Source organism: Malus sylvestris, chromosome 5 (assembly GCF_916048215.2).
Source record: "Malus sylvestris chromosome 5, drMalSylv7.2, whole genome shotgun sequence".
NCBI lineage: Eukaryota > Viridiplantae > Streptophyta > Magnoliopsida > Rosales > Rosaceae > Malus > Malus sylvestris.
This window is the reverse complement of record NC_062264.1, coordinates 7979280-7996208: the sequence shown is the minus strand read 5'-3', so window position 1 is coordinate 7996208 and position 16929 is coordinate 7979280. Positions and strand designations below refer to the sequence as shown.

The 16929-nt window shown below is 38.0% G+C and overlaps 1 protein-coding gene across 1 annotated transcript; it reads left to right on the top strand.

Moving 5' to 3' along the window:
• The first annotated feature begins 7036 nt into the window (after window positions 1–7036).
• On the top strand, window positions 7037–15085 carry LOC126623162 (calmodulin-binding transcription activator 2-like). The gene is made up of 13 exons (XM_050291955.1): window positions 7037–7187; window positions 7274–7393; window positions 7835–7950; window positions 8116–8204; window positions 8446–8488; window positions 9292–9469; window positions 9657–9770; window positions 9935–10233; window positions 10692–11192; window positions 11776–12467; window positions 12851–13433; window positions 13897–14220; window positions 14666–15085. Exons 1-13 carry the CDS (start codon window positions 7148–7150, stop codon window positions 14777–14779), a joined length of 3213 nt encoding a protein of 1070 aa, XP_050147912.1. The 5' UTR covers window positions 7037–7147; the 3' UTR covers window positions 14780–15085.
• Window positions 15086–16929: the final 1844 nt, after the last annotated feature.

Sequence of the window (16929 nt, the reverse complement as noted above, 5' to 3'; positions counted from 1 at the left end):
TACTTCATTCTGTTGAGGAGAATATGCCATGGTTAATTGCCTTTGAATTCCAAGCTCATTGCAGTAACTATCAAATTCAGTTGATAAGAACTCTCCACCCCGATCACTCCTTAGACATTTCACCTTATATCCACACTGCAACTCTGTCATTGCTTTAAACTTCTTGAAACAATCAAATGCACTTGACTTGTTTCTGAGAAAATATACCCAAGACATCCTAGTACAATCATCAGTGAACAACAGAAAGTACTTATTTCCAGAGATAGATTCAGTTTGCATTGGTCCACAGATATCTGTGTGAACCAATTCCAAAGGAAATTTTGCTCTCCAAGCTGATTTTGATGGAAAAGACTCTCTGTGTTGCTTTCCTAGCATGCAGCCTTCACACACAACAGAGGTTTTCTCCAAATGAGGCAATCCATGAACCATTTCTTGATCTTCAAGCATTTTGATGCTTCTGTTATTTAGATGCCCTAAACGCTTATGCCATATCTGCATACAGTGTGTCACACTTGCTTTCAAGGCTATCTGATTTGCTGGCATCATTGTAAGAGGAAAGCACCTGTTGTTTGTCATCTGCACTCTAACCACAAGATTATCCATTGACCAACCATCGAAGATACTCATAATATTTCCTCCAAACAATAGATAGTACCCGTGCTCCATCATCTGTCCAACACTTAGCAGATTCTCTTCAAGTCCAGGAACAAGCATCACTTCTTGAATGTGCTTTCTTCCCAATTTGGTCTCTATAACAAGAGTCCCCTTTCCTGCAACCTGAACAACCTCTCCAGTTCCCATCTTCACCCTGGAAGTCAGATTCTTTTGGATGTTGATTAGTAACCTTTCATCACCTGTCATGTGGTTACTACAACCACTATCAATGTACCATGAATGATTCACATTCACATCTGTCATAGCATTGCATGCATAGAACATGGTACCAGTTTCTTCAACATGGTTTACATAGTTCACCTTCTGTATATTTTTGTTTCCATGGCAGTCTCTGATCACATGCCCAAGTTTCCCACAACCTGTGCATTTTGGCTTCCCTTCAAACCAACATTTGCCATAATGCAATTTATCACAGTGTCTACAAGCTGTCTTGTTTCCATCATTAGAGACATTTGGTCTTTGAACAAAATTTGGCTTATTTATCCCACTTCTTTCCTTTGAATTTCCAGTTTTTCTGAAACTTTTGATTTCCAGAATAACCTATTCCCTTAGAGTTTTTACCTCCAACATTTAGACTAGCAAAAGCTCGTTCAGTAGAATTTTCAGCATGTCTATCCAATCTGAGTTCAAAACTTTTCAGAGAAGCAACTACCTCTTGAATCTCAAGAGTTTCAAGGTCCTTAGAATGTTCAATTACGGAGCAAATAGGATCATATGATCTAGGCAAACTAATCAACAATTTTTGCACAACTCTCTCTCTAGACAGATCCTCACCATAACTCTTCATTTGATTCATTATATCAAACAATCTAGTGAGATAGCAAATAGGATTCACTATCTTTCATGCGAGTATATTCAAATTCTCGACGCAAACCTTGCAATTTTACGCTCCTTACTTGCTTATCTCCTCTGAACTCTTGCTTCAGAATGTCCCAAGCACCCTTTGAGGTCTCTTCGTTCACAATTCTGGGGAAAATTTGGTCTGAGACAGCACCTTGAATCAACCCAAGTGCACGAGCATCCTTCATCAGGATTTCAGCTAACGTCGGCTTCTCCACTTCCGTGACCTCGATCTCTTCTATCTTCTTCTTCTCCTTCTTTGGATCTGAAGCATCGAACCCATTTTCAACGAGATCCCATAACCCATGAGATTTCAGAATGGTTTTTATTCGAATGCTCCAGAACTCATAATTTTCTCCACTGAAAACTGGTGTGCGAAGCTCAGCAGTGCCTGATCCTACCATGTTAGACATCGGATTCAAGAAATCACACCACCTCGATCGTCGTATGAGCTAGATTGCAGCTCGAATCAATTCCAGTTTTCTTTTCACAGATTTACGCCCAGTTTAGATAACCGAACCTGGCTCTGAGGCCATATTAGAGTTTGTGTTTTATGTGTTTTTCAATGGAGATCTCTGTGTTGGAGGTTGAAGAACAAAACAGAGAAATGAGAGAGAAGAAGATTGAATGTGTCTCTTCGATTACACTCTATATCCAAAAATACATTTGTAACTGTTATGTATGTAGACGAAGGGAGATCCTTCACTCACCAATACACAACACAATCTCAACCATACATTGCTATCATCCTATGAGATGATGCCACTTGTCTTGTTATATCACTTAGATCCTATGCTAGAGAAGAGACCACTTGGACTATGATCCAATGGCTCAGATTACATCAGCAAGTTAAAGCACATAAAAGGAAAATCAAAATTTGTAACTTTAGCTCCAAGATATTAGCTCAAGGGTTATATATCAACATAGGAGGCCATCTTAGGGTTCACAAGGAAGAGATCAACGCAAAAAGGAGCCGGAGTTATGCTAGCCATTTCAGTAACTTGACAAAGGTTAATCACAATGTTCCTCCTTCTAGCATGGGCCACCTTGAAAGTTTTTCTGGAGTCCATGGGAGTAATCCAAGTAATCTTTTCAATAGAGTAACTTCTCATTTGGATTTCTCCAATAGATTCTACTCAAATCAAAGTAGCTGGGTGAATGTGAGCAAGTCCTATGAGAACAATTCAGCCATGCCTTCAAAATTCTCATCTAACAGTGGCCAAGATGATATCTCAGGTTCTAAAAAAAATTCCTTTATGGTTGCTTCCTCTGGTAGCACAGTACCAACTAGTGTCTCTTCTAATCCTTCATTATCTTCATTATCTTTTGTCATAAATGGAGTTTGTGAGTTTAATACCGATCACTTTCAACCTTTTACGAATGGTATGCCATCTTTTTGTGTAAATGCCTTGATTTCACATCTTGTGGAAGTTGTAACTGATCTTCGTTTAGGTCCTAGCTCAAGTCAGTCACCTGGCTTCAAGGAACCTAGTACTGTTGGTTCTTTGCCTCTAAATACCAGTCAACCTTCAGGCCTAGGTGAATTTGGTCGTTATAAGCAGACTGTCTTAACCTCTAAGAAAAGGAAGATGTGCTTTTTATATGATGTCAAAGGAAGTGCTGAGATGATGAATGCATTAAAAGGGCCCAAGATTGACCCAGCGTCGTTAATGGAAACTATTAAGCCTTTACATCTAAATCAATCTTTAGGCCAAGGTGAACTTGGTCAGAATAAGATACAAGCTGTAGTAAACTCTGTAGGAACTAAAAGGTGCTACTTTGGTGAAGGTGGAAGAAGTACTAAGATTATGATTGCACCAAAAAAGTCTAAGATCAATTCTGATTTGTCATTGAAAACAGATAAGCCTCCAAAGAGAGAGCTTCTTCTTTTTAAAGATCCAGAAAGCTGCGTTTTTGGATCAGGAATAACTTCTAATGCAAAAGAGGAAAGCAAAACAAACCTTGATCTCTTTCTACATCTGTAGCTTCGTATTGACTATATTTATACAAAACTTTGTAGCTTTGTTTGAAAACATATAAGCCTCGGAAGAGAGCTTTTTATTTCTGAATTTGTATGTTGTACTGAAATAAATGTAATATGTTTTGGACATAGATAGATTGGGGTTGTGCCTCTTTACTTTCTTTCTAACTATGATGTTCACCTTGAGTTATTAATCCACTCAAACTTGCTTAAGCCTTATGGTCACCTTGAATTATTGTTCTCTAGTACTTACATGATTAGTAAGCAACAAGGTTTTCACAAAATGTTCTTTCTGTTATCTTGAATAAGGTTTTATATAGGGAATGAAAAATATTGTGTTAAGACTCGTTTGGAAGTACTTTTAAAATGCCTAAAAGAACTTTTGGTGTTTTTTCTTTTTTTTTTCTTTGAACAATCCTAAGTAAAATGCAAGTGAATTCTATAAAATCACTTGAAGTGCTTCATAAAAGAAGCACCAACTAGTGCTTCTTGCAGGAAGCACTTTAAATGCTTTTGGAACCCCAAAACATTTTCTCGAAAAGCGTTTTCAGTCATTTTAAAAACACTCCCAAATGAGCATTTAGTACCTTGCATATGTTCGTTTCGTTTTCATAATTTCTTTTTTTTCTTATTTCTTAAATCTTTTGTAGTCACGTCTGCAGAGATTTTGGTTCAACTAGCAACCGTAGATGGCGTTTTACAGCAGTGACGGAAAAAAATAATGCCTATAAACCCTAATGCATGTTTGATACTACCAATGGCCTCGCCCCGAACATTTAATGATTTAATCCACTGACACTGCAATTTGTTAAAAAAGAATACAAACTAACTACCAATTATCCTGTATATATAATTGTCTTTGGCAAAGATAAGCAAATTCTATTTACGGCATGTTCTTTAAAAAGAATGACTAACCTAATTCTTGAAAAAGAATGACTAGCCTAATTCTTTAAAAAGAATGACTAGCCTAATTCTTTAAAAAGAATGACTAGCCTAATTCTTACCACAATTTTTTGTTTAATTCTTACCACAAATTTTTGTTGAAACTTAAATGCCCTCCTAAACTAAAAATCTTCTTACGGTTGATATCTAGCAAAAAGAAGCTTAACTAATGATGTTCCTGTTAGGTGTTTATGTTCCTCATATAACTCCCTTTGCATGCATGGTGAACTCTTATGTAAATTTTGAAAGGTGTCTTAATGGAATCTTTTGTTAGGCTCTTAGGCTCTCTTGCAAAGTTAATAGAGTGTCGGGCGTGCCACTGTTGGCCAAGACCAACATATTGTAGATTGATTTAAGTGTTTGTAAGTCATTTGCTTGCGCCACAAGTTAACTGAGCTTCTTGATCAAATGATTGTTTATGGAGAGATTAAGTCCATAATAAGTTCTTTTATGTGCCTTGAAGACAATAACTTTCAATTCATGTTGAATGCCAAGTCATTATAAATTAACCAACAATAGTGCGAACTAGTTCATAAATGTTAGTCGGAAGAATTAAGACAGAAAGGAAAGATAAACAAACATTGAACATATATTTAAGGTGAAAAGATTGTAGGAATTCATAAAGTGTTAATGAAGTTGACAGCAAAATGCATGAAATGATGATAACTAAAATAGTAGATACAAGTGTTTAAACAAAGTTTCAACCTATTCGGGTAAGATCAGCTATATGTCGGGTAAACTCCTTACAACTACAAGGTACAAGCTTAATGGGGAAATATGAAATTAACGACAAGGAAATCGATAAATAGAGCTAAACCTATAAATATGGTGGCTGACTATAAAAGGAATGTAAGGTAAGTGACAAAGCTTTTAAGAGTCATTTTGATAGTTGAGTTGAGTGTCATTTTCTTCTTATTCTCTCGCTGTTTTATAGAGCTTTCTTCCATGTGAATTTAGCTTTTTTTGGCTTTGATACATTCCCCCTCTACCAAGTGGTAGATGTGATTGTTGATGGAAGATGAGTCTCCACTTAGATAACCGATCCTAGATCTTCTTGAAATTACAAGTTTTGTCATGGAAAATCACTTTTTCTGCAAAACCTGCCTGCAAAACAACTTCTTCGGTGTGAATAGGGGTTAATTTGATGCCCAAAACCACCACGTCAAAGCACCTTTCTTGTAAAAAAAAAAACAAACACATTTCAAATGTTGGACTGGTTACTGTTCAAATGTGTTAAAATTAAATACCCATCAAGCAGCCAGTTATTCTTTAAGGGAATTGGGCCGCAACATGGGCCCAATGTTCATTTTTATTGAAACAGTTACATGTCAACTATGTCGTGCATGTAAATTTTTTGCAATGATTAACTAACGATTAAACCCACAAAACAGGGTAATTAACAAACACCCAAGGAGGGGGAAAGGTGTTTTCCCAAAGGGTCTCTGTTGTAACTCATAAAAGGATTTGAGAGAAACTTAATACAGAAAGTTATGAGTGGTAAATTGGTACCAGTTTCTCTAGCTGACTTGGCTATTTATATTAGAAGTTGCATGCATGTTGTGTGCGAGCATGGATGCACTATGCTAGACAAAGGTAAAATTGTTATCTTGTGCTTGTAAACCACATAGCGTATTCTTCTAGATTTGTTTAATTCATGCCTCCACATATATCATTGCCCTATTGAATCATATTAATCATATCTTGAGAGATTGTAGCAGGACTTTAAGTATTTGGGAGACATCAAACTGCCAAACTAGCTTGTTAACTCCTTTCTGAATGATTGGTAAAGTTAGTGACAACTTAGGAGATTTGTGGAGTGGAGCTTGAGAAAAAAAGAAAAAAGAAAAAGGACCCTCCTTTAGGGTCATCAATCTTGATGAAAATCAAGTTATGGTTTAAGAGGTAAAAACCATAGTTATCTTCTTGTTGTATGATGATTGATAAGAGTTATCATATAAGTTTAAAGATTCATTGTTTAAGAGGTCAAAACCACTGTTCTCTTCTTGTTGTATGATGATTGATAAAAGTTATCATATAAGTTTAAAGATTCATTGTTTAAGAGGTAAAAACCACTGTTTTCTTCTTCTTGTTTTACTCTTTATTGACCTAAACTTGAATAGGATTCCACCAAATACAACAAGAAGCCACCCATCAAGGATACTATTAGTAATCATCCCTGAACATGATTCTCAATTGGTGCACCTCATCACGTCTCTCATAATCAACCGTTGTCTGACTAGATCATGATAGTATACACAAAAATTATTAAATGTAGTCAAATTTAAAAAAAGAAAGAAATTGATATCATATTAGGTTGCCCATTGTGTGATTTCCAAACACTCTCTCCCGTTAATGTAAAATATGTCGTTGTACTTACAAAAAAAAAAAAAAAGGGTATTTGGAGGGAGCCAAAACATTTTTATGGAAGTCCTAACATTTTTGGGGTTAGATTAACCCTTCATTGAAAATGATGGTCTAATAATTTAATATTTGGTCAAAGAAAATAAATATAGAAAAAATGATCCAATTAAAAGGAGGGAAAAAAAATAAATAAATATAATTCTCTTACATCCATATAATTCTCTTACATCCATCTCTACAAGGTTGACTTGACTCCTCACATACGATGATGACTTAAACAAACTTCTATCGTCTAGTTTGAATCAATTTGTGCTCAGCTCAGCTTCCTTGGCTTCAACTGGTCTTCCCATGTCGGAAAGCGGATCGTACCCTCAGGGCCCTCGATTAGGTCAGATTTCCAACCCTTAATTATCTCGAATTTCAATTCCTACACGATCAGTTTCTGATTGGTTTGATTTCGTTCGTGTTTTGCAGACTTTCAGCAATTACTTGTTGAAGCCCAACACCGATGGCTGCGGCCTGCTGAAATCTGTGAAATTCTTAGCAATTTTGAGAAGTTCCAAATCTCATCAGAGCCTCCGAACAAACCACCTAGTATGGTTAATTGGTTATTGACTTTATAATTAATTAACAAAATATTTGTTTAATTTCATATTTTGCTCATGTTCGCTTCTGCAAAGTTGTATGTCATTTCCTCTTAATTGGTTTATATTAAGAAAAAATTACCAATTTGTTTAGGGCTTTTACAGATCAGCTGTCTGTAGACCCCGGGCGTAGTCAAGTTGGCCAAAAAAGCGTGCTTGCCCCTCTGCACCTAAGTTCGAATCCCCATTTCCGTAGTTTAGTTTAAATTAGATTAGTGAAAAGCATATTGAGTGCCCCCTGAAGTCTCTGGATATCATTTTCGTCTCGTATCTTTTATGTAGCTTTTTATGTACTCTTTATGTACATAAAATGTGATTATGGGTTGTTGTCTCAGTCGTAGTATTTACACATAGAGAACATTCTGGTGTGGAACTTTTTCCACCATGCCAGGCGGTTCGCTTTATCTTTTTGACAGGAAGGTTCTGAGATACTTTAGAAAGGATGGACATAACTGGAGGAAGAAACGAGACGGCAAGACTGTGAAGGAGGCCCATGAGAAGCTAAAGGTAAGCTAAAGGTATCTGGACTCTGAGTGTTTGTAATAAATTTTTGCTAAAGACGATACTTATTTCAGTATGCCCCGAAAGGACGCTCGTGTAAATAATTGAAATCATTAAACTCAAGAAAGAGTTACTGGAGTCTGCGAGGTAACACTCTTCAGTTTATTTCAGGTTGGCAGTGTTGATGTTCTACACTGCTACTATGCCCATGGAGAAGATGATGAAAGTTTTCAAAGGCGCTGCTATTGGATGCTTGAGCAGTAAGTCTGAGTTATAGACGTTTATTCATATATTTAGATGCACACTGTGTTTGGTAATTAAAATCATGTATTTCACAGTGGACTGTTCATGCCTTTCCATAAAGATCCAAACTTTTATGCTTATATTTCTTTTTGGAATGCACAAATTCAGTTAGATATCTACAGTTTTCTGTTTTTTAAAACTTCTCTTTTCTTTTTCAAGGTTTCTGTTTTTAATTTTATGTACTTGTTCAATGTGCAGGGATTTAATGCACATAGTTTTTGTTCATTACTTGCAAGTAAAGGTATTACTATCCTCCTCCTAGTTCTTAATCTGCTTTTCATTTCCTTTATTGTTTATGTTATGTAGACCATCTTTAATCCAGTTAAAGTACTTGATCATGCTACTCTCTTGAGTCTTCCTATTTCCTAACAGTTAATCTAAGGAATTAATAGCAGGGCTGCAATTTTTCTTCATGTAAAAATAATACTCTAGTTGGATTTCGAAGTTCCAATCACTAGCTGCCACAATTTTCCCCTCATTGACCTCTCCGTAAAGCATAAGATGTTGATTGAGCCACATTCTTGGCGTAATACAATATATTTATTTATTTAATTTTCTTGGATCTCTCTCTCTCTCTCTCTCTCTCTCTCTCTGTGAGGTTGACTTGATCCAAAATTCCAAATAGCAGCAACTGTTGTAATTCTTCAATTCTCAAGAAAGACAGAAATTACAATAGGGGTGAAACCTCATGAAATCTTGATCTGAAGGATAGGTTTGTAGAAAATAGAGGGGGTGTACAAAAGAAAAAGGTACAAAGGAAAGAGAGGAGGGCCAGTAGTTTCACAATTGCAGTTTGCATGATAAAAATGCCTTGCACAGTTCAGATATTTGACCTTGGCCACGTACTTTCTCAAAATTGCATTTTTTTGACGTTAAGACATTTGGTTGTAAGCTTTTTTCAGAGTCAATACTGAAATTTGTCTAAGTATCTCAAACCAGTTTATCTCACCTGTGCATACTTTTTTTATTGTTGGTGCTTTCTGAAATTTTTTATGCATAAAATATATTTGCTTGTGATTTAGCTTTTGGTTATTTTGTTATTAGGGTAATAGGGCAAATGCAGGAGGCATAAGAGAGAATGATGAGGTTGCAGCGGATCTGCAAAAGGGCAGCCCCTGGACTTCTAGCCCTTCTAATAGCAATGGCAGAGCACCTTCAGGATATACAGATTATGCAAGCCCAAGCAGCACCCTTACATCATCATGGGAAGATGTTGATTCCGGTATTCTTTTTCTCTGACTTTGTTAAAGAGGATATCTTTTACATGTCATTTTTCTCTTATTTTGGGTCGAGAATCTACGGTCTTCATTTGGGAAATGATGCATATAATGAATGCCATATTGACTGCAAAACTCGCACACTTCTTAAATATGCACAAGATCTTCCATTTAACATGTGAGTTGATGCAGGAGATAGTCGCCAAGCAAGTTCCTTATTTCACTCAGTTTTTGAGTCACCAAAAATGGGGAATGGTCCTCTCGTGGACAATGCGGAGATTGATCCCTCACTGCATTCAAGTTTAAGTAATGCACTTTCTTTCTTCTTCTTCTTTTTTTTTTTTTTTTTTTTTCGTGGGGTGTGGGGAAGGGATTTTGCCTGTTTATTTATCTTTATTTGAATGGATTCATCCCATCCAATAACCTCTTATGTGGTGTAACACGGTGATTTGATTTTACAATCTTATCAGAAAATCATGATGGCCAGTCATCAATTCATGGGGTATACAGGCCAGAATTTGACAAAGATCAACATTGTTTCACTGATGACTCTACTTGTGTGATTGATTCTCAAAAAACACTTGGTGTGGGATCTTGGGAAGAAATATTGGAACAATGCACAATGGGATTACATGATGGAACTTCTCATGCATCAATGTCTTCCACCCAAATTAGTTCTGCTGGAGTTCCCCTTGAACAACAAACTTCTGGGAATAACCTGTTAAAGGAGGAGTTTGGGAGTTCTCTGCCATTGCAAACAAATTGGCAGGTATTTAATAGATTCTGTGTTTTTTTTTAATCTGTAGTTGGCATGCTCCTTAGCTTATATCATTTGGGCTTATTGATACAGATAATTGCTGAAATGAGGTGCAATGCTTCTTCCATGTGTATGCCCTGTGTTTTTATGTTTTATTGAACTGCATCACTACTTATTGTTTTATATATAGACATCCAAAAGAGCTGAGGTATTGAATTTTATAAGGTCCAAACAATAATGCAAGTATACGGTAAAAAACCTGGTCTATTAACAAGGAGCATCTCTGCTTGGTAACTGACTGCCCAACAATTTTAATTTCATATTTTGGTTTGCGTGATTTCAACCATGGATTCTCTGATTTGCTACATATATTTATTTGTCACCTTTTTGTATCTTGTAAACAGCATGGATTTCTCAAATTATGAAATAAGAATTACGTTAATTTTCTAATTGTTACATTCTTGATCCAGTTTCCTTTGGGAGACAATTCACTGCAGTTGCCTGAGTGGTCCCTGGATCAGTCAGTGAATTTGCAAAGAACTCTTGATGCGAATCTGAGCAATGCTCCAGACCTTGTTGGTGCTCATCTCAATCAGCGAAATGAGCAGCTTGTGCAGGACAACCTTCAAGCACAGCTTACAAATGCAGAATCTCAAAGTTTAATCATATCAAGTTCTGAGCATAATGTTCCGAAAGATGGGAATATCAACTATGCTTTCACTTTGAGACAGCAATTATTAGATCGAGAAGAGGGTTTGAAGAAAGTTGACAGCTTTTCTAGGTGGGTTTCCAAGGAACTTGGAGAGGTAGATGATCTACAGATGCAATCCTCATCTGGTATTTCATGGATCACTGCTGAATGTGGAGATGTAGTTGATGATTCCTCGTTGAGCCCCTCTATCTCCCAGGACCAGCTTTTCAGCATAGTTGATTTTTCACCAAAGTGGGCATACACTGACTCTGAAATTGAGGTACAAAATTCTGAACCATATTATCATACACCTTAAAGCAAAAAAATTAAAAAATAGGGCAGAAAAATAGTAACTTGTATATTGGACTGAGTTTCTGCCACGTAAATATATCTAGTCAGATGCTCACTAGGATGTATCCTTAGAGATGGTTTTTGCACCAAAATAATTTCCTTGATGAAAATGAATTTTATAACATGCCATTGTTCCATAAGCATGATTACTCTGATCAAGTCTAACTTTTAGTTACACATTGTACATCGTGCTTAGGACTTCTTGCAATACTAACATGTTCCACTCACGGAGCAGAAAAGAAAGAAACCTACTATTTAATTTCTATTACTTTTATACTTGAGATTTTTTACATATTTTAGTTTTGCTTCTCCTCTGTTCCCACTTAATCAGTTTTGCTGTTATATTTGTTCTTTGGTATCTGTCTTCCAACTCAATTTCAATAATTGAGTAAGGCTACTAGCAAATGATCTATTGTCTCCATTTATTTGTAAAGGGCTACAGAATATGTTGACATGTCTAATGTAGATCTGATGGTTTTCATTGTTATCTCATTCTTCTTAATGTGAAACAGATTCTGGTTTTTGGAACATTCTTGGTAAGTCAAAAGGAGGTAACAAAATACAGCTGGTCTTGTATGTTTGGGGAGGTGGAAGTTCCAGCAAAGGTTTTAGCCAGTGGAGTTCTTTTCTGTTTTGCTCCACCTCACAGTGCCGGGCAAGTCCCCTTCTATGTAACTTGTTCCAACAGGTTAGCTTGTAGTGAAGTAAGAGAGTTCGATTATCAAGTGGGCTCCACCAAAGGTTTAGATATGACAGATATATGCAATGACACTGCACACGAAATGCATCTTCACTTACGTCTTGAGAGTTTACTGTCTCTGAGATCTGTCAGCCCTTCAGGTCACCTGTTTGGAGGTGTTAAGGAGAATCGAAACATAATTAGTAAAATCATATCACTGAAGGAGGAAGAGGATTATTTACATGCAGCAGAACCAACAGTAGCGAATTATTTGCTCCAAAATGAAGGGATGGAACATCTTATAAAGCTGATGAAAGAGAAGTTGTACACTTGGCTACTTTATAAAGCAATAGAAGATGGTAAAGGACCAAGTGTATTAGATGCTGAAGGACAAGGTGTGCTACATTTAGCAGCTGCCCTTTCCTACGATTGGGCCATAAAACCCACTGTAACTGCGGGAGTTAGTATCAATTTTCGTGATGTTAATGGATGGACCGCCCTTCATTGGGCTGCATTCTATGGCAGGCAAGGACATCAGAACCCTTACCATTTTATTTTAGTCTAGCTTCTGTTGAATCTTATCTACCTATGTTGTCGACTAAGGGACTTGGCTTATACACTTCCCTTGGAGCCCATTAAAGCATCCCAAGTTTGTTTTACCATAACTTTTGCAAAGCTTGATCTCATCTAAAATATGTGAGATGAGGATGCCATTGGACATTGACTTTTTTCTCTGAAACATGGAGTAGGTGCCACTAGTTAACTAGTGATTTCATAGTAACCCGCACTTTTTAAGCTCTAAGCTATATATGTCATTTATCTTTTACCATTATAAATTTCTTGCAAATTTCCAACACCTTACATTTACTCATTTGTTTTTTTATTTCCTGAACCTATGCCAAATTCAGAGAGCAGACAGTTGCAGTCCTTGTCTCTCTTGGTGCTGATCCTGGAGCACTGACCGACCCGTCTCCAGAGGTACCTTTGGGTAGAACACCAGCAGACCTGGCATCTGTGAACAGTCACAAAGGAATTTCAGGCTTCCTCGCAGAGTCTTCCCTGACCACTTTCCTTAAATCCCTTACAATGAATGATGCAAAGGAAGATAGTGCTGCAGAAATATCTGGAACAAAAGTTGTCAAAACTTTTTCAGAACGGATAGCTACACCTGTGAGTTACGGTGATATGCCCGATGCGCTGTCACTGAAGGACTCACTTACTGCTGTAACTAATGCTACCCAAGCTGCTGATCGTATACAGCAAATGTTTAGGATGCTGTCATTTGAGAGGAGACGAATTACTGAGCATGACATTGATGAGTTCGGAATGCCAGATGAGAGAGCAATTTCACTCATAACTTCCAAATCACACAAGGTGGGACCGGTCAAAGGGTTTGCTCATACTGCTGCAGTTCAGATACAGAAAAAGTTTCGTGGTTGGAAGAAAAGAAAAGAATTCCTGATAATTCGCCAGAGAATTGTTAAAATCCAGGTCCGCTACAATTTTTTTCCTGCTGATTATTATTTATTATTATTGTTATCATTATATACTTTGATCATAAAAAGAAAAAACAATCTTATTGTGGCACAAGTGATCCATATAAAGCTCTCTATAAAAGTACTTTGACCATGGGTTGTTTCGCATATAAAAGTTAGTACTTTTAGTTTTCTTGTACAAATGATGGAAAGGGTTGTAGACTTGTTAATTTTGGGACCACTTAGGGTTTGACTGGATCCTGGTCTTATTCTCCACTTTTATTAACTATTTGATTTCAAGTGGGCTCCTAATTGTATATTTTCTCCATTTCCCATGCTGTTAACTTTTGCAGCGGTTAAGTAAAATGAATTTCGAGGCGAACTTTTGAAAAACCCTCTTTTATCTTTCTGGGTATTACTTTTCTGAATGATTTTACCACGGCTGTGAATGCTAATTTCCCATTTTTCATTTTATAAAGGCCCATGTAAGGGGACACCAGGTAAGGAAACAATATAAGGCAATCACCTGGTCAGTTGGAATTCTGGAGAAAGTTATTTTGCGTTGGAGACGTAAGGGGACTGGTTTACGAGGATTCCGACCAGATGCAGTTGCCAAGATTCCGAGCCCACAACCTGTGCCCTCAAACGAGGATGATTATGACTTTCTTAAGAAAGGAAGAAAACAAACAGAGGAAAGGTTACAAAAAGCACTCACTAGGGTAAAGTCTATGGTTCAGTATCCAGAGGGAAGAGCTCAATACCGTAGACTGCTAAATGTTGTCGAAGGATTCCGTGAAACAAAGGTATTGATGGATCTAAACTTGTGCATTTTGCTTTCATAGTCTTATTATTTGAGTTACTTTTTGTAGAACCGAATTTTCAATTGCGCTTCATTTTGTCTTTAGTTAGTTTACTTGTGTTCTTGGTGAACCCCGATGACATTTTTGGATATAGTTTAGTGATACTATGCTATGGTTCGCTGTCGCTGCTGTTTTGCATTTCTTGTCGATCATAAGGACCTGCTAATTAACGTGTTTGTTTTTGGTTCAGTTTTCTTTTCTTAAGTTAAATATTCTTGCAGATATTTTTCTTTTCTACCTTGCTGTGTCTGAATTCATTATAGAAAAAAACATGTTGATACGTTTATTGGATGTCGCTGTGTCATTTACTATTAGACGATTAATGGAACCGTTAAGCAATACCAATCCACTTTGATAACACGTTTTGCATGTTATGGACTATCGGCAGGTAAGTGGTATGGCTGTCGAGGGATCAGAAGAAAAGGCCGAGGGTGGTGAGGATCTAATCGATATTGACAAGTTGTTGGATGATGACACTTTCATGTCTATAGCATTTGATTGAGCCGACTCTGAGTTATGCGACCTGTACATTACACATGACTGGCATCCTTATACTGGTTTGGAGATCCTGGTTCATCTGTGTATATGTTTAATGAACTTAGGGAATTGTTTACGATATTCCGCGTTCTGCAGGAGCACGCAGGAGTGTAGTGAGGACAACCAAAACTTACTCCTGCTCACAGAATTTGAATGTAGTTGTAATTTTATGTATGTTTTTCACCCCAGTGGAGGGAAATGTGTAGTGTATACTCGTTACAATTTGTTTAGGACGTTGAATAAAACTTCGTAATCGCTAATTTATTTATAACCTGTGTTTATACCATACTTAGGCCTTCCGTATTTAGATATCGTATAAATACTCGGGGGATTCAAATGTAATTATGTAATAAATGGAGGGGTAAATATGTAATAAGTGAGAAGCCTTTATTCTATAAAAGGATCCCTCACCCTCACAATTAGGGAGGCCAATTCTTAGGCCATACCCTTACCCTCTTGGAGCTCTCATTCTCACAGAGAAGCTCTCTCTCTTTCTTTAACATCTCAGATAAATACAATAATAAGTGTGAACGTAGCCCAAACGTTGGGGTGAACCACGATACATCTTGTGTTATTTACATTTCTTGCAGATTCACGGTCGGATTTACGTTGTTCCAAGACCTCCGATTTTGTGCATCAATATTTGGCGCCGTTTGTGGGAAACGACACAAAAAACTATGTCGGTTCTTTCATTTCTTCACATCCACCGTGAATCTGAAAAATCTGTAAAAAAAACCCAGGAAACCAAATACTCTCTCTCTCCCCCTCTTTCTCTCTCTAAACACACAGAGAGAAGGACAGAGGAAGACTCAGATACACTCGAAACCTTCGCAGATCTCTCTCTCTGTTGCTTGTTTAAATCTTCTCACTCTAACACTACAGTAGTCTGGATCTGTTGATTTTCATAATCTATGGAAACAAGTCCCTTCATTTTCATCTTCATCTGAAAACTTGTACGCATTTTCAGCCTTGATTATCCCATCATTCGGTCTGGATTTGTTGACTATAAGTGTAAACAAGTGCCCTCATGACCTGACAGGTTTCCATGTTACTGCTGCTTGCGTCAGATCATGCCCAATATTTGTGCAACGGGGTAAGTTTCGAGTCTTGAAGCGTAAGATTGCAAGAATCCCCTCTGCAGTTACGGACTCACAATCCTTCATTGGCGTCAACTACGGCCAGGTCGCCGACAACCTCCTGCCGCCCTCTCTTTGCCTAAACTCCCCCATCCCTTTTCCAAACGACCACACTCATGATGCCATTTTGACTCTGCCGATGCACTAATGCGACCGTCGATGACGACGAGAGTCCAGCACAGCCTGGGCCACCTTCCGTTGCAACAGACCGAGCCGCTTCACTACCCCCGCTGCGATTTTGACAACACCAAGCGTTCTCGCCCATCATGCTCTTCTTCCTCGGGCTCGCCCTCCTCCTCTTCACTGACCTAGGAGGTCAACTCCGTCGCGCCCGCTAAACCCAATTCCTTTCTGGTGGAACCGAAGCCTGAGACGGCGACGGATCATGAAAAAGTGATGGACCTGAACGAGAACGCTATTGGGAACGGTGGCTTCACTTCTCTGTTGAGTGGATTTTGGTTGTGGTGGCTGTGTTGTGTGTTTGCAGTGGTGTGGAAGGTCTTGGTGTGAATTGGGGAACGATGGCAACCCATAAGTTGCAGCCGAAGATGATGGTTCAGATGCTAAAGGACAGTGGGATTTAGAAGGTGAAGCTTTTCAATGCAGATGAGTCGACCATGAGTGCCTTGGCTGGCAGTGGTCCTGAGGTCATGATTGCTCAGACCGACATCATCACCCCCGACAACAAAATCCCAGTTCACCGGCACCGAGATCCACCGCATCGTCTCCGATGCCGCTAGAGCTGACAGCCCCAACTGACGCGTCTGCTTCTACGTCTCACCTTAAGAGCGGACGCGCTTCATGCTGCGAGGATCCCGGGATCTTCCAAGTGCAGGAGCAGATTCTCCTCCCTCTTCAGCTTGTTTAAAGTGCACCGTCGCCATAAAACACAACCAAAAGTTTGATAAAAGGACTCGAAGAGTCGAATCCTAGTGCTACGGTGCGGGTTGTGGAAGATGGTGCTAGTGTAAAAGATGCA